Below are 18489 nucleotides of genomic sequence, written 5' to 3'. Positions count from 1 at the left end.
TTCTTGAAGCAAATCCACTGGCAGTTTCCCTTCTCCCCTTGGCATCCATCTGCTGTACCCAGAGAGTTCCGAAAGGTCTTTGTCTTTACTTGCAAATAGGATGCCTCTGCTGGTTTGGTTTCTTTCTGACCCCTCCCCCACCAATCCACTGATTAGCATTTTGTTCAGACTACAAGTGGGCATCCATTATGAACCATCCAATACTCATGCAGGTAACCAGCCCAAGTGAGAAGCATCTTTTGCCCCCTGCTGGGTAGGAATATGTGGGTCATCTTTTGGTAACCTGCCTTAGCTGCCAAACCTAGGGACCATCGTCAGCATATATATGTAATTCCTCACAGATTTCCCATACATACATCTTGCAGTACTTACAATGGCCAGTGTGACACAGGCACTCAGAGACCTCGCACAGCATTCTGTGGCAGACTAGTATGTAGGTAATAAACCCCACGGATCCCTATCACCTTTATGTCCTCCTGTGCCACCAGGCCAGCCAGCTGGCACAAAAGTCCCTGGATCACAAGCTCCTCGGCAGACCAGGTCCGGTTATTGCCAGAATCTGAAGCCAGAGACACGTAGGCGTTTGGCCAGCTCCACATCTAATCCTCTTGCAGGAGCAGAGTGTAATACCCAATAGCTTCTGTGTAGGACTAACTTACCAGGTAGTCACCCATCCTCCAAATAGAGACACTGAAAGGACTAAAGTACTTCAGGCCCCCTCTCTCTTGGTCAGTCTCATGTCAGGTCTTGGACTGAAGTGTGAGTGACTCTCCTCAGGGCTGATATTGTTGAACCATTTCAAGTCCTTTGTCTGGAACCAAATTGCATCAATCTGGGTGCTGTTTCCCCTGGGTGTGCATTTAAAAAGATGTATCTGCATTGTTTCAGTACTGGGATTTGCATTATAACCCACCAGCAACTTCAGTTCCTGCAGGGAGCATCCCCCATTGAGCCAGGAATACAATCCCTAGCCAGCCCATAACCATACCTAATAACCTTTATGAATTTGATACAACAATCTGAATATTCCAGGCATCCATAGTACATCACATCTCAAGGAATAATCAAAGACTATTATATTTTTTCCAAAGCTTTGCATGTGTCACACCTTACACTCGCTTCAATGGGACTACTTGTTGTCATACTGATAAGGGTAGCATAAAATCCCTCCTGGGTAGCTGTACTGAATCTTTACCTATAAGGGGTTAAGAAGCTCAAATAACCTGGTTGGTACTTGACCAAAAGGACCAGTGAGGAAGGAAGATACTTTCAAATCTTGGAGGGGGAGGATTTGTTTGTGGCTCTCTTTGTTTGATCCCTCTCCACACGGAGAGAGAGGCCAGGCAGGTACAACATCTCCTGAAAACCTACCTGAAATGACCCATCTAAGTTACAAAAATTGTAAGTAAGGCAAAGAAATGCATTAGGTTATTTTTTGTTTTAGCTTGTGAATTTTCCCTATGCTAAGAGGTAGTTTTATTCTTGTTTTTGTAACTGTGAAGCTGAGAAAGAGGGGAATTCTCTGTGTTTTAAATCTTTTTGTTACCCTGTAAAGTTACCTTCCATCCTGATTTTGCAGGTGTGATTTTTTTTTTTACTTTTTCTTTATAAATAAAATTCTTCTTTTAAGAACCTGATTGATTTTCAGTGTCCTATAAACAAAAGGTTTGGTCTGCGCTCACATTGTTAACCAGATTGGTTGGTATATTATTCTTAAGCCTCCCCAGGAAAGGGGGTGAATGGGTTTGGGGAAATAGGGACTCCAAGTGACCCTTTCCTGAATTTTTGTGTAAATCACTTGGTGGTGGCAGCAATATCGTCCAAGGACAAGGAAAGGAATTTGTGCCTTGGGGAAGTTTTAACCTAAGCTGGTAAAATATAAGCTTAGGAGATCTTTCATGAAGGTCCCCACATCTGTACCCAGAGTTCACAGTGCGTGGGGGGAACCCTGACACTTGTAGAGTAGGTACTACTTCATGAAAAGATATCACAACTTGGCATCTTTACTGTGTGTCTCAGGCAGAGAGGAAAATTACCCTCTCAAAAAACTTTTCCAAGATCCAAGTCACTCTTGGAGATTTAACAACCTTGGGAGGAGAAAAACCCTGAAGAAGATTGGACTGAGGACTGGCTAGATGTAACGGAGCACATGTAATGGCAGGATCAATGTAACACAGGTGAGAGATAAGTCCCATACTCACAGACCTGAGCCTCCAACTAACTGTGGTGAAAAAAAGAAGCAACTCCTATTTTATTAGCAAAAATTAGTCTGAAAAGCTTGAGTACATCGAAGAGCATCATTGTGAACAGACTGTTCCAGACATGATGTTAAGACAAATGCATAGATTTGACAGAGCACTAGTGTGTGACTAAGTACACTAGTACTAAGTAAGTGACAGAGCACTAGTGTGTGACCCCAAATACTTGACTCCAGCAAGTTGCTCAGAAGAAATTTCAAATCCCTAAGATCTGGGGAAGGGTGGTGAGGAAGGTTAAGCCAAGGTTCTCGCCCCTCCACCTTTGTTGCTGGGGAGGGAGGTTAAGAGAAGCTGAAAAGGACATGCAGGAAAAATATGTTTCAGAAGCTTACAAATTCCTGGTAGCTTTCCCCACCATGTGCTTCAAGGGGAAAACAAACCAGCACCACGTCATTATAATGGGGATCGTATAGTCACTTCTGGCGAGTTAGGGAGCAGGGTTCAGTTTCCACCAGAGTCGCTTCTAGGTAGACTGGTATCCCCCATCTATTCAGTCTGCTGGGTCCAGAGGAGCACCTACCATACCCCGGTTCCCTATCAGAAAGGCACAGGTTTCACTCCAGTCTCTTGTCAATAACCTTGAGGCAATTTTTCCCTTGCTCTAGTCTGAGTCCTGGGTGTTTGAGCTTCCGGAGGTAGCAGAGCCTTACCTAGTAACAAGTGCTGCTTGGAGCAGCTGGCCCCACTGGAGAGAAGATAGAGTGTTACTGGTTGGGTTACCCACAGTGCTGCTCTTTGAAATACAGAGATTTGGACTCAGGAAATCTGGTAGCACTTTGCCATGTGCAAACATCACTGCCATTCCAACAAAATCCTGACAGAACATCCCCCAGGCTGGGAAGGAATTCGTGAATTCCACTCCCTCTCAAATGCAAAGCTCTCAGCTGCACTTCAGGCCCAACATTTTGATGGCAAACTCCCTCCCCACTCCCTACAGTTTTAAAACACCCAATACAAACAGGTTTTTCCACCTGTTTCTATATCTAGGCTGTTCTTGAAATCACCCGCCGCCCCAGTGCAGTGTTTGGAACCCAAGACGACATTATAGTAAAAGCACCAAAGGCCAGAAAGTGGCACTGCCCAGGTGGTATCACTCATTGAGTGAGTGAAGTGCCAAGACCCTGATTTTTAACGTTTTCGCTTTTATCCATTTTTTATGTGTAAAAGGCTTTCAAAATGTATGCTTTGCAGTAGTCCCCGTGTGTACCAAGTACCAGAGTTCTTGTTAATTGATAGAATATCAGGGTTGGAAGGGACCTCAGGAGGTCATCTAGTCCAACCCCCTGCTCAAAGCAGGACCAATCCCCAATTTTGCCCCAGATCCCTAAATGGCCCCCTCAAGGACTGAACTCACAACCCTGGGTTTAGCAGGCCAATGCTCAAACCACTGAGCTATCCCTCCCACCAATTTACAAGAGAAGAATTCTGTGCAGAGGGCTTGATGAGGCTTTTTTCCTTCCTTCTGTGACAAAAATTGAGAGCTGCCTCCTATAGCAGAAACGGTCAGCACCAGAGCAGCCTCCAGTCCATGGGTCTTTGAAAACACACAACTGGAAAAAAGACCCTCTCCACCCAAAACTTGCAGACATGAATTCACAGCTAATGGATCACTTTTGCACATATCCCCAGTTGGTGGATTACACTGGGTGCTGCAGTTACTCCCTGACAAACCCCAGTGACTGAAGCAAAGCCTTGCTGTCTAGCGGAGCGAGTCCCTTAAACGGACATTGTCTAATCGTTTCACCCAGGTAGGTTTCAGGGAAATTTTATGAACCCTAGGACTAGGAGACATTAATCTGTATAAAGAAAAGGAGTACTTGTGGCACCTTAGAGACTAACCAATTTATTTGAGCATCCAATGAAGTGAGCTGTAGCTCACGAAAGTTTATGCTCAAATAAATTGGTTAGTCTCTAAGGTGCCACAAGTACTCCTTTTCTTTTTGCGAATACAGACTAACACGGCTGTTACTCTGAAACCTGTCATTAATCTGTATGTGAACTAAATGAAGATCATTGGCTTTATAGGTAAACATCCCCATGCTCTGTTTGCAGCAGAACAGCAGCTGGCTAGTTCAGGAGAATCAGAGGCGAGACTGACCAGCCTCGTTTCATTTTCCAGGCTTAGTGAGGTGAAAAAAGCAAACAGCCTGAAGAGTGAAAAAATAAATGAGATTGGTCATGGTCAGCTGTCATTGGTAACAGGAAAGGGTCTGCTTTTAAAGAGGATTTCTATCTTGACAGTGTCCCTTAAAATGCCAGACACTCCTATGCAATCCATGTCTTTCTGGGCCTGAAAGGCATCTCGTTAGCGACCTTTGGAGGAAAATATGATGCAAGACCCTAAGCCTCTCTCAGCAGCAGGTTGCCAGCTTCCCTGCACTAAGCCTGTAGCCCTTAGGCAGAGAGAACAGAAAGGCCTAAGCAGCAAGTCTGCAAGAAACACTGCAGCAGCTGTGCCTTCACCCTATGTGCAGGGAAGCTCTGACCAGATAAGGCTGTGGGAACAGTGGAGACAAGCCTGCTGCTGCTCAAACCGAGGGGTGTCGGAAATAGTGTCCTTGCCTTGCACTGCTGCCTGATGAACTGCACCTTGCTCCCTCCCAGATCCTTCTCACTTTTCCTCCTTCCCCACAGATCTCCCTGGAGAGGTTCAATACTACACCGGCTGATGCGTTTGGGCCATCAGTCAGCACAGTTTGCCTTCAATTACTGGAGAAAGATGACATTGTATCTGCCCCGAAATGCATGCACATGGGTGTGGTTAGGGGAGGTGTTTAAGGAGCAGGAAAGAGAAAAGAAACTTGTCACCACCCTCAAGCTGGAGTAATTTGGTGTTTGCATTGCTTCAAGCAGGACCAAAGAAACCCTCTTGTTCTCTCTCGAGCTGGAATCAGGTCTAGCTCAGGGTCAAAACAAAGCAAATAGCTACTCTGGCCTACCACATGCAATGAATCCTGGAAGGTTGCTGACAAAACACCTAGGGGAATGTGAGGGCTTTACCACCTCATTTAAAATCCAGAAGGCACTTGATTGGAATTTTGCATCAGCTGGTGTTTGTGAGCATTTTCAGCAGCAACTCAGATTCTTGGCTTCTTCCTTCTCAAGCTGAGTCAGACTGTGCTGAAAGGCCATGGGGATGAGGAGCAAGAGAGGTCTCCCCCTCTGCCCAATAGCTGACAATCAGGTAAAGCTCTGGTGACCCTTAACTCCTGCCCATTCCCCCAGGCACCGAGAACTTTTTGGCAGGGATAGGGTGTATGAGGTATTTAAAACGTGCTCGTTCTGGTGACGCACAGTTTTGGGAGCACTGTGGTTGACAGGTTTTGCTGCCTCTCTGCTGCTGACAGTCTATGTTAAGCTTGCAGCCCCAGGAAACGTGCAGTATTTAGCATGTCATCTCTTGTCAGGTAGCACCCGCACAGCTGGCGGTATCCTGTGAATGATTCCCGCCCATGGAGGATGCGCCAGTTATCCACAAACAGCGCCTACATAAGAGGAGAAAAGCACTGAGAATACAGAGTGAAGAAGTGTCCACATGAACAGAGGTCATACTAGAGCAGATTATCACCTAAATGACACACTGAAACATTAAGTGTGGCCCTTGGGCTGCTCCTGGCAGGCTGCTCAATATATAGGCATTGAAATGAACAATGAATTACTATTTACAGTGCAGTAACTCCTAGCCCCAGTCATGGACCAAGGCACCACTGCGCTAGGTGCTGTACAACTGCAGAACAAAAAGGCACACCCTGCCCCAAAGAGCTTCCAATCGAAGATGAGAGACGACAGATAACACAGACACACAGTGGAGTACAAAGAAACAATGAGACAGTACTGGCACAGTCTATACCATTTGCTCGGTGCTTCTATGGTAGTGGCCTGTTGGCAGAGTTCACCAGCAATATAAACCTCGCATCCTTTGCCCTTCTCCTGCAGTAACAGGGAGAGGGTGGAAGGGGCACAAACTCTAACCTCAGGGGTTGCCATACTCCACTTTTCGAGCTGCATATCCTCCCCTCTGTCATGCAGGAGCAGAGGGAGGTTGTAGCAGCTTTCTGACACTAATCTCCACTGGCTGAATCTATCTTGTGTATAAGTAAACCTTTTCGGTAGGCTTGGACGGATGTGTCGCTAGGCCAAAACATGCCTAGGATCTGCACACTTATAATATAGTCTGGTTCTGTGCGTTGTAATTGTAATGCTAGACAAGGGGTTAAAGCACAGCACATCCTGGGCATTGTAAACCCTGGGGTGGACCCTTCTTTTTTCTGCTTCCATGGTTTGTGCACCACACACTTCAGTCATGTCTGGGGTTGGAGAATATTGATTTTATAGACTGTTTTGCAGTGCAAGACTCTGAAAGCAGCCTGAGGACAGAGCTTGATAGGAATGCTGGTCTCATCCATTTCCTCAGATGCCCTCTACATGTTTCATATATTTCCATTAATAAGATCTCCCACTTCTACAAGACCTCAAAGCACTTCACACATTAACCTTCACAACCTACCTCACACTGGTATTTTTATTGGCCCTACTTCACAGATCAGGAGATCTATTTCCCCATCTGTGGCAGCCCTCCTCCCACACTGTTTTTGGGTGAATTCCCACTATTTTTGCTTTGACTTGTGGCCATATCCTCCCTCTGCCCCACTTTTCTGGTGGTAAGAATGTATGCAATGGAGACTTGGGTGCTGCCGATACAATTCATCCTGCCACAGGGTCGTGAGAGGGAAACAGGCACATGGAACTTATCCAAAGTATTACACCAAGTCGGGGGAAAGATCAGCTGTCTTAATTGCCAGGTCCCTGTTATATCTAAATATGTGCTGCCACCCTCAGTGAAGTGAGTTCACATGCTCCCACATCCTGTGACTACCTTGCCTGGCTTCAGTTTGACCCAGAGTTCGTTTTCTGGTCTCCGTAGCTCTGTGGTGAGTGTGCGATGCGCGGCGTACCAGCGATGCACAACATCATAAGGCACCGTGTTGATGACAGCTCGGTCGTAGTTATTGTACCTGGGTCAGAACAAAACAGAAGAGACGGTCACCATGGATCTATGAGCAGATCAGAGCCAGATATTCCACAGGAAACCTCTATAGTCTAATGCACAAAGGACGTCTTTAGGAAGGCCACAAAAACGCATTGGGGTTACTCTGTATTTATGTAGTAAATGTGTCAGGGGTGGGGTGGGCGAAGAGGGGGGATTTAAGAAGGAACAATTAAATCCAAACAAAATTATCCTCACTGAATTATTTTCCAAAAACAAAACAAAAAACACAACACACCACATTTCTGTTAATATTTTGTTTTGGATTATTTTTAAACCTGCTGGCCTCAAATGACCTGATTGTGTCCCTTTCTTATAAAAACTCTTTTTAACTACAATTGACAATTTACACTGGGCAGGGTGAAGTCAGAGCATCGCAGTGCTTCAAGACAGAGGCAGCATCATTTAAGTGACTCTGAATCACTCATTTGCCAGCTTAGAATGCTGAGAGGGTGAAATTCATGCAATGCAGAGTGCAGGCAAAAGGCCCGCACACCAGAGTGATTATTTCTTTATGGCTGGCAAGTAGGAACAAAATCAAAAATGATGCATGGTTAGTGACCTGTATGTCAAGGGATAGATGGGTATAAACTCTAAGCAGAAGATCAACCCCGATGTATCATGGAGAACCTTAAACTCCTCCTGTCATAATAAAAGGAGATAGTAGATTGCACAATCTTACTCTCCAATCAGTGACTAGTTCAGGGGTGGGCAAACTACGGCCCGCGGGCTGGAGCCAATCCCTCAGGGCTTTGGATCTGGCCCACGGGATTGCCATGCCCATGGCGCTGCGGGCCCCGTACCACTCCCGGAAGCGGCCAGCACCACATCCATGCAGACCCTGGCGGGGGTGGGGTGGGGGCGGAGAGGGGGCAGAGGGTTCCGTGCGCTGCCCTCGTTTGTGGATTCCACACTTGAAGCTCCTATTGGCTGCGGTTCCCCGTTCCTGGCCAATAGGAGCTCAGGGGGAGGTACCTGCAGGCAAGGGTAGCACACAGAACCCTCTGCCCCCCACTTCCCAAGGGCCCACAGGGACGTAGTGATGTCCGCTTCCGGGAATGGTGTGGGGCTAGGGCAGGCAGGGAGCCTGCCTTAGCGGCGCTCTGCCACCCCAGAGCCGCTCCAGGTAAGTGGCGCCAGGCTGGAGCCCACCCCCCACCCTGAGTCCCGTGCCGCACCACACATCCCTCCTGCACCCCAGCCCCCTGCCTTGATCCCCCTCCTGCACCCCGAACCCCTGTCCTGAGCACCCTGATGCACCCTGCCTGCACCCCAACCCCCTTCAGTCCCTGGAAAAATCATGGAGCAGGTCCTCAAAGAATCAATCCTGAAACACTTGCATGAGAGGAAAGTGATCAGGAACAGCCAGCATGGATTCACCAAGGGAAGGTCATGCCTGACTAATCTAATCGCCTTCTATGATGAGATTACTGGTTCTGTGGATGAAGGGAAAGCAATGGATGTATTGTTTCTTGACTTTAGCAAAGCTTTTGACACGGTCTCCCACAGTATTCTTGTCAGCAAGTTAAGGAAGTATGGGCTGGATGAATGCACTACAAGGTGGGTAGAAAGCTGGCTAGATTGTCGGGCTCAACGGGTAGTTATCAATGGCTCCATGTCTAGTTGGCAGCCGGTATCAAGTGGAGTGCCCCAAGGGTCGGTCCTGGGGCCGGTTTTGTTCAATATCTTCATAAATGATCTGGAGGATGGTGTGGATTGCACTCTCAGCAAATTTGCGGATGATACTAAACTGGGAGGAGTGGTAGATACGCTGGAGGGGAGGGATAGGATACAGAGGGACCTAGACAAATTGGAGGATTGGGCCAAAAGAAATCTGATGAGGTTCAATAAGGATAAGTGCAGGGTCCTGCACTTAGGACGGAAGAACCCAATGCACAGCTACAGACTAGGGACCGAATGGCTAGGCAGCAGTTCTGCGGAAAAGGACCTAGGGGTGACAGTGGACGAGAAGCTGGATATGAGTCAGCAGTGTGCCCTTGTTGCCAAGAAGGCCAATGGCATTTTGGGATGTATAAGTAGGGGCATAGCGAGCAGATCGAGGGACGTGATCGTTCCCCTCTATTCGACATTGGTGAGGCCTCATCTGGAGTACTGTGTCCAGTTTTGGGCCCCACACTTCAAGAAGGATGTGGATAAATTGGAGAGAGTCCAGCGAAGGGCAACAAAAATGATTAGGGGTCTGGAACACATGAGTTATGAGGAGAGGCTGAGGGAGCTGGGATTGTTTAGCCTGCAGAAGAGAAGAATGAGGGGGGATTTGATAGCTGCTTTCAACTACCTGAAAGGGGGTTCCAAAGAGGATGGCTCTAGACTGTTCTCAATGGTATCAGATGACAGAACGAGGAGTAATGGTCTCAAGCTGCAGTGGGGGAGGTTTAGATTGGATATTAGGAAAAACTTTTTCACTAAGAGGGTGGTGAAACACTGGAATGCGTTACCTAGGGAGGTGGTAGAATCTCCTTCCTTAGAGGTTTTTAAGGTCAGGCTTGACAAAGCCCTGGCTGGGATGATTTAACTGGGAATTGGTCCTGCTTCGAGCAGGGGGTTGGACTAGATGACCTTCTGGGGTCCCTTCCAACCCTTATATTCTATGATTCTGTCCTGATCCCTCTCCTGCACCCCAAACCCCTGCCAAGCCCCCTCCTGCACCCCAACCCCCTGTCCTGAGCCCCGTCCTGCACACCGCGCCCCCTCCCATACCCCGCACTCCCTCACGCACCCCAACCCCCTGCCCCAGCCCTACATTCATGGCCCTGCATGCAATTTCCCCACCCAAATGTGGCCCTCAGGCCAAAAAGTTTGCCCATCCCTGGACTAGCTCAACACTGTTTTGGGAATACCAGTGCTTGAACAAACTGACCAATCAGCATCCTCAATAGGAAAATCAGTGGAAGCCTGCTTCAATACTATGTACGTTTAATGAAACAAAGGTACAGGGCTGAATGTTTATAGTTCATCTTAGGTGCTGTTATGAGGTACAGAGATGGCAAACACAGCTGATCATCATCCAAAATAAAGAGCACAAGCTGGACAGCTTGCATTCTAACCAGAATCAAAGATTCAATAAAACTTGGGCTAAGTTTTACCCCCACATCCCTGTAGACTAGGTGGACATACAGAAAGACCTACGTATAAGGGGCCTGATCCTGCTGGCATTGAAGTCAATGGCATGACTCTCATTGACCTAAATAGTGCAAGATCCAGCTGAAGAGGAAGACCTGTGCCACCTGCAGCCCCCCTGCAGAAAGGTGACTGGGCAGGGCAGTGGGTGAGTGCATTGGGGTTGGCAGCGACTCGCAGTCTGAGATTTAAGAGCCGGAGTTCTCTGTTGAAACGTATAGAGTGTTTGGGCTTCTGGCTGCTTGCCCAGGAGATGATGCCCTGAAAATTCCCTGGACACCTCCCCATTGTCAGTCTGGGAATTTGGCAGGCACGGAATTGCCACGGGTTTAGACTTTATAATGAATGGCATGGGTAATGACTGAAAAATAAGTGCGTGGAAGTTGGTGAGAATTACATCAAATATTCAGATTAGAATAGTGGCTCCCACCCTTTCTGGGCAACTGTCCTCATTTTTCAGACGAAAACCTTGCCTGTAGACAGGGCCCGTCCCCTCCCTTTCAGCCAAGTGTGCTGTAACCCATATTAGAGCGGAGGCTGTTTCAAACCCAGTCCTGCAACTGTTCCGTTGCAGGGCAGACAGCTCGCAGCTGAATGGGAGATGGTCAAGAAGTGGCATTGCCAGAGCTCAGAACAGAGGCTTATCTTTAAAAGATAGGGTAGAGAGCCTAAAGTACCAGTTAGAAGAGCCAGCAGCCCCAGCACTGGTACATGGTTCAGCACTGGTACTGGCTGGGAGAGCAGGAGAAAATGCAGGATGTAAAAGGAGAGTGGTTCTATCAGTCTACACTGTGCAAAAGGACCAGCATGCTGGAAAAGCCACATATGTCTTTAATGGCTGCTCCCCCCTCTCCACCCCCCAAACAATGGTGTGATCTATTACTTCTCACCTGATCAAATAGAGCTCATTGTTCCAGGGGTAGATATTCAAAACCGGCCCAATCCCAATCATGTGGTTGTGAGAGCCCACAACATTCTCAATGTACTCATGTTTCAGCGGCACCGTGGTGAGGAGCTGAAATTCTTCAGGAGCTCGCCGGAGAACCTGCTCTGCTGCGTAAAAGCCATCCACCAGCAGCGTCCTGCCACCTGTCCCTTCGTGTTTGAGGCAGTGGAACACCTGGATACTGCAAGGGGGGAGAGAACACACATCACAAACGAAAATCCAGTCAGTCTGTCACTTGGTAGAGAGTGAAGTCATGTGGGTAGTTATAGGAAGATAACTACCAAGAAAGGGGAATGAACCTGGAAAAGAAGCAGCTCATGACCGCTTCAGAGTCTCTTTTATAGTATACTTCATTTAATTGGGACACCTGACATGGCTCAATAGCAAGTGGCAGATGCTGCTGTTTTACGTCGTCAGCTATCATGCATTTCACTGAATGAGGACAAAGCCAGCCAGTGCAAAAAGCTAAGAAGTGTTTAACCCTAAAATATAAGTAGTTGTGAAATTCTAAAGCCCAGTCTTATAACTGAAGTTATTAATTAAAGACTGCAGGTTTATTTAGTAAAGTGTTCCCCTACCCCCCGCCATCCCAACTGAAGTCTGAAATGGCTCCTTCTCTTACTAGGGATTGGAAGACATGCTAGGACAGGGGTGGGCAAACTTTTTGGCCTGAGGGCCACATTGGGTAATAGAAATTGTATGGCGGGCCATGAATGCTCACAAAATTGGGGTTAGGGTGCGGAAGGGGCTGCGGGCTCTGGGGATGAGGAGTTTGTGGTATAGGAGGGTGCTCTGGGTTGGGATCGAGGGGTTCAGAGGGCGGGAGGGGATCAGGGCTGGGGCAGGGGGTTGGGGCATGCGGAGAGGCTCAGGGGGTGCAGGCACAGAGCAGCGCTTACCTCAAGCGGCTCCCGGAAGCAGTGACATGTCCCTTCTCCGGCTCCTATGCGGAGACACGGCCAGGCAGCTCTGAGCTCTGCCCAATCCGCAGGCTCCACCCCTGCGGCTCCCATTGGAGTGCGTAGGAGCTGGAGCAGGGCCATACTGCGGCTTCCAGGAGCCACGTGGTGCGACCCCGACTCAGGGCCCTGGCCGGAGCGCTGCCGAGCCGCTGCCCCCGAGCCAGGGCCCTGGCCGGAGCGCCAGAGAGGAGCCAGGTCATAGTTTGCCCACCCCTGCACTAGGACATGGCTTAATTAAAATACTGTGTTACAGTTTCTACAGCAGTTTTTACAATGATCTAATTGCATTGAAGTACTATAAACTATTCCCAACCCAAAAGAAGATTCACCCTGGATTTTAAAAGTTGAACAGGCATAAAACTAATTCCTCTAAAATGCCTTACAATAAAGTGAGTTAAAAAAAGGCAAGCTTTGGAAAAATAGGGAAACCAAAGTTAAAGTTCTACTTAAAACATGAACCTCTCTCTCTTAGATGCTCATCATCGTAGCATCTGAGCACCTCACAATCTAACATATTTATCCTCAACACCCTGTGAGGTAGGGAAGTGCTACTGTCCACATTGTACAGATGGGAAACTGAGGCACAGAGCTTGAGTGACTTGCCCAAATCACATAAGGAGTCTATGGCAGAAGGAAATTCAATTCATAACTTGAGTCACAAGCTATTTCCTAGCCATTGGGCCAGCCCTCCACAAAATATTGTAAGGTGTGGAATTGCTCAGACAAGGGAAACCAAACAACCCAAACTTCACCCCTCTACCACCTCCAACATATCTTTCTCATTTATTTCTCTTCAGACCTACTTGGTAAGGTGTAGTCTGTCAGATGGCACCCTCCAGCCAAACAGAGCTCCCCAGCACCAGTTTTATGAGTTGACAGTTTCACCCATTAAATTACCACCACCACTTTCTGCAGCATTCTGTGCTTTCCCTGGAAGTCTCCGGTCCAATTCTAACTGACTGGTCCTAAGTTTTAGGAGGCCCCATGAGAAAGGTGTGTAGTGATCCATACAGCTCATTCATCCAGCACCTGCAGCTTCTCTCTGTTGGGCTCTAACTATCTCCTTACACCTACAAGCTGCAAGAGACTTCAAAACTCGCACTACAGATTCAAAGGCAGATCTCCTTACAATGGGGAGAGCTGCTGACAGACCAATATGGCTGCAGAAAGGTTGCTTGAAGACACTGTGGCTTTCAAAAGGTCAGCATCCTGTAACACCTAGAGGTAATCCTACCTGTTCATTTTAGGATATCAAAACCAGAGATAATGCTGCAGGCCACTGCAGACAGTGACACACTAGGGAGACAGGTTTTTTTCAAAGCAGAAAGGAACAACAATAGCTAAAGATTAGCAGTTTCTCCAGCTACTGGTTTAATCAGAAACCTTTACTACTCTAAGAAATAAAGGCATTCACTCTTGAGGACTTTTTTCTATTTGTTTCAGTGGAGTTTTCATCGGATAGTTCCTTAATAAAATCAGCTCTGAAGAGCATACTTCGCAAAAAAGGGCTCAGAATAATGCCTGGCTGTTCATAGAACATACTAGAGCAGCCTAGCTCCTGGATGACGGTGTGCCAGCAGGACCTATGCCTTGTGCAAGTACTCCTCTCCCACATACAGGGCATACTAATAAATCATTCATTTAACATCCCTCGCTGCTATGCAAGTTACTCCCTGCCACCTAGACGTTTCGTGCTAGTTTCATTGCCATGACAGTACATGGGATATGAACTGGGCAGCTGGAGCTTAACTCCGGCAGGCAGTTTTGTAAGTTCCCTCTACCCTTCCTGAGGGCTGCTCTGCAGTTTATATGCAGCCAGAGGATCTCTCACCATTATTCCTTCCTCTGCTTTAAAAGCTCCATACTGCAGTTGCCACCTTTCAGATGATTAGAAATAGGGATGTAAATATCCATTTAAAAAGTTAACAGTTTAAATTATTAAAATTATGTTGTTTAATCGATTAACCAATTAAAGGGAGAGGGGCTGTGGCCACTTGCTCTGGCCGGCCCGCGCAGCTGGGGTTACAACAATTAGGGTCGGTTAATCAGTAAGACTAAGGCTTACCGTTTAATCATTTTAGTATTTTACATCCGTATTTAGAAAGTGCTAAGTAACACTGGTCCCTAATTGGGCCTTTGCCTGGTGACTGAGGGAGCTGTCTCCGCAGCATTCCCAACCTCCCGCTATGAAAAGACAGACTGAAAATGAGGCCTTGAGTCTCCTGCACAACAGTGTGATCCACATTAGGCCAGCTGCCTTCTTCTCTCAGGGCATCAAAACCTGCATCACAAACAGGGTATAAAGTCTACATCACAAGGGCCAGACGGGACTAAAACTACTTGTGAACACAGAGTCTGGGAATGAGCACTTAATGAGCATGTTGCAGTTCTGAACATATTGAAAATGGAGACAGGCATGAACTTTGGAATTGAGGAGTCCGAGCAGCAAGCTGTTTAACTGATGATAGTAATACACCACTGGAAGAAAGTAAATCCAAACTTATTTGAAGTTCTTGCTCAGATCATGTGTAATGATGGTAAATAAGTCAGCACAACCCACACATCACAGCCTACAAATAATCAGTCATTAATATGCAACTTGTGAATTTTGGGATTCTGGAATCTATACATAGATTTTCATAGTAATTTTACTAACGCTGTAAAGCACATGAACTGCTAAGTAGCTGGGTGGCTGGGCCTACTGTGTATATGGTCGTAAGGCCAACGTCATCCCAAAAGAGCACGAAAGAAGAACCTGAGTCATTTTGACAGCAAGATGTAGTCACCCAAGAGCCAACCCCTAATAAGAATGTGTGCCTGAAGGACCAGGAATTTTTAGGTGGGGAAAAAATGGGATTTAAAAACTAAAGCATGCTGACAGATTCCTGGTGCAGCAGTACCGTACTGTTGGAATGGGTGAGTCTGTTTAGTGCCTGGCTAAGGTCTAGAACCAGCCAACCCACTTATCAAAAATTCTGCCATTAGAAACTTCAGTCTTGTAAATTACTCTTGCCCTTTGAGCTGCATCTTTGGGAACCAGCACAAGCACCTACCCACAGGGCTCCTGGAAGTAGGTGGTGTCAGTGTGACGATCCAGAGCCAGTTTTGTGTATGCTGTGTCTCCCCGGGAGAAGTCAGAGGTGAAATACCACATTCTACCATAGATGGTCTCCCTGGAAGAGAAAAGACAGGATCTGATCAGGTGTACATGACAGAGGGGCTAGTAAACACAACTGGTGAGGCACAGGTTGCTTTAGGGAACATCCTAGCTGTTTTCATAAGTGTATCTGCCACCATCCCCCAAAGTGTACAAGTTAGAAAGTCAGAATATCGTGTGCTGCATATTTTCTAATATAAATTAAGTGACTCATTACTAATGTCTCAAGTGAAGGGGTTTCTACTACTTTAAGTGTTTGTTTCCTCTCCCTCATAACAGAGCTCCAACCTCTCCTGTGTAACCCCCATAGCCTTTGAAGTCTCGTGACCAATATCCTCCAAGCAGATGAATGGATCGCCTCTTACAGCTGAACACTATTCCTATAAAATCAACAAAAGCCTCACTCTTGAGTCATGTGAGGCATTCCCACAGTCTGAAGATGCTGACCCTCACACAGCACATTCCCCCTTCCACCCACCTCCTCTGGGATTGCACAGAAACCTTGCTTGAGTTCCAAGGCCCCCCGAGTTTCCGGTCCAACACCCACTCTCCAAGCCTTGAACCATGGGGAAGGAAGATGACCAGCAGAGGAGGAAACAGGCTGATGACAAGCAAATTGTAGAAAGCTGAAAAACACTCAGCCCTAGATTCTCAAAGGTATTTAAGTACCTAGCTCCCAGTGAAATCAAAGGGAGTTAGGCACCTACATACCTTTGAGGATCTGAGTCTCAGTAATGAGGCCTATAAGTACCTAGATAGATAAGACAGATAGGACTCCCTTGGGAACCCATCAATGCCACTCCTTAACCAGGATGAAAAGAGTGGAAATTCCATGATGTAAATCTCTGTATTGCTGGGGCATGTAAGCTGTTTCTACAGCACTCAGTTTGGAGACAGCCTGAAATTCAAACCCAGGCTAGACCAGTGGAGTTTTTGTTTTGTTGTACACTTGAAATATCTTTCCCACACTTCTCCTTTCGAGCCAACTACAGATTTTTTTTTTTAATCTTTCCAGCTCCCAGGCCCAGGGCTGCCCTCCCAACCCTTCGTATTAAAACAGGAAATCTCTCTCCTAGTGAAGCTCAAATCTTCCCAGTCCAACACTTACTCATTGATCTTCACATTATCCATTAGCACAACAGTAGCCAGATGCTGCCTATGCAGCTCCACAATGCCATAATCCTAACTTTAATAAGGAGGTGGGGCCCGTGGACATGGCAGGTTCTACAATGCAACATTCCATCTTGAATCAAATGGCCTGGCCACAGAGACTGCAGGTCCCAGTATGTAATACTTCACCTTGACTGGAGTTATATTCTGGGATCGAGGGTAAGTGAAGGCTGCACCTTCATACTAAAGAGGGAGACTACAATCTGCTCCTTGTTATGTGTGTGGCCCTTGGAGCTCCTAGTAAGTTGCATGTGGCCTTCCTTGGGGCACCTCTAGTTACCTGATCAAGCTGATTCTCTCTGCTAAGATTTCCGTGTCCTCTTTGGTCGGGGGGACGTTTTCTACAAAAGCAATGCCATACAGCAGGAAGTTTTTCAGGAATTCTTTCAGCCCCTCGTTTGTCTCCAGGAAGCTCTGGCAGTCCACGGAGGGCACTTGGGCTTGCTGATAGATCTCAGCATTCCAGAGAATTCGAGGATGCATGACCTGCCGCTTCTGACCCTCATAGCTGTTCTTCACCAGCCACTCTAACCCATACCTGGTCACATGACCATCTGGCCCTGTGATAAAATAGAAAGCATTGTTGCCACTGGAGCTTTGGGGTGATCAGTCAGTTAAAACATGGGACTGGGATGTAGTCATCAGTCTACAATTTTGTCTAGCAACAGCTTCTTACTGAGGAATTAGATTTTTCTTGGACAAGTTACATGAAGAAGTTATCTTTGAGGTTACAGTGAGAAAGTGAGCATTTGATACACCACATTGTTATTTCATATTTCAGTGCACCTGGTGACTCCTTTATTTGCATTACAAGTTCTAGTTCCCAGCTAAATTACTTTTACTTTAGTCTTAGGGCTCCACATTCTCCCTAGGTCTGACATCATGCCTTAGTCAAAGTTCAGAACAGAATGCATTAGATTTGCAGTCCTATAACCTGAAATCAGATCCATTAAAACCCCCTAGACAGTACAGAGTGGTAATGCATGGGGAATCAGGCACTGATAAGACAGGAATGGTCTGAATAAACTGCTGAGCTCTAATGGGACAAATCTACAATCACTCCTCAGAGCCGGAGAAAAAGTGACGAGCTGTGGAGCAGAGAACAATGGGTAGAGGATAAAGTAGAAGACAGGAGTTCTGATCAGACCTTCACATTAAGAGGGAAAATGTAAAAGAAAGGAAGTCATTCATCTTCTAATGTAGTCTTTGAGTGTCTGCATTTTCTCTAGTTCAAACAAAAACATATTTGGCGAAAAAAGGGAACAGAGCTTTAGACTCTGAGGGAATGTTTATAACTGTAGCACAGGCCAGAACCACTCTCTGTTCTCAAGTTATCTGTTCACAGCTAGGTCTCTTCCCAAAACAGCACTTGATCCAGAGATAAGCCTTACCATCAGCCCAAGAATATAAGCTAAAGGGCACCCATGGGGCACTGGGAAATCTTTACCATATGCCTATATTCAGTTCTTACATTCATTTAGAATTTTTTTTTGGTGGGGGAAAAAAGGGCACCACTTGTTTTGTGACTACGATGGTTTGATCCTATTTAAAAAGATATGCTTTAAAAAGTCACCTCTCTGAATTATATATTTTACTTGTTAAAAAACACCCAAGAGAAGAGAAGAAAAAATATCTTGAACTTTGTTTATTTTGTGCAATGACTACACACAAAGTGCTGTCAAGCTGAAATGTTTCCGCATTTGTGTGGGTCTTTTAACACAACCAACAGGGGAAAGCAACAGTATATAGTGGAAAAAACATGCCTCTCAATCACGGGAATAGGCAGGGAACTGAGGTAATGTGTGGGA

General features: G+C 46.6%; 1 protein-coding gene across 7 annotated transcripts in view; it reads right to left on the bottom strand.

Moving 5' to 3' along the window:
* Positions 1-2222: 2222 nt before the first annotated feature.
* The window catches only part of TMLHE (trimethyllysine hydroxylase, epsilon), a 47741-nt gene continuing 31474 nt past the window's right edge, over positions 2223-18489 (bottom strand). For all 7 annotated transcript variants that reach the window (XM_048863243.2, XM_048863245.2, XM_048863239.2 and 4 more), the window contains 5 exons: positions 16962-17241; positions 15408-15527; positions 11337-11573; positions 7135-7273; positions 2223-5743 (listed from right to left, as the gene is read on the bottom strand). In XM_048863243.2, coding sequence (XP_048719200.1) covers positions 5612-5743; positions 7135-7273; positions 11337-11573; positions 15408-15527; positions 16962-17241 — 908 coding nt within the window. In that variant the 3' untranslated portion in view covers positions 2223-5611. The remainder of the gene's footprint in view (positions 5744-7134; positions 7274-11336; positions 11574-15407; positions 15528-16961; positions 17242-18489) is intronic.

This window comes from Caretta caretta, chromosome 9 (genome assembly GCF_965140235.1).
Source record: "Caretta caretta isolate rCarCar2 chromosome 9, rCarCar1.hap1, whole genome shotgun sequence".
Classification (NCBI taxonomy): domain Eukaryota; kingdom Metazoa; phylum Chordata; order Testudines; family Cheloniidae; genus Caretta; species Caretta caretta.
The sequence above is the reverse complement of the archived record's forward strand: the minus strand, read 5'-3'. Positions and strand labels throughout refer to the sequence as shown.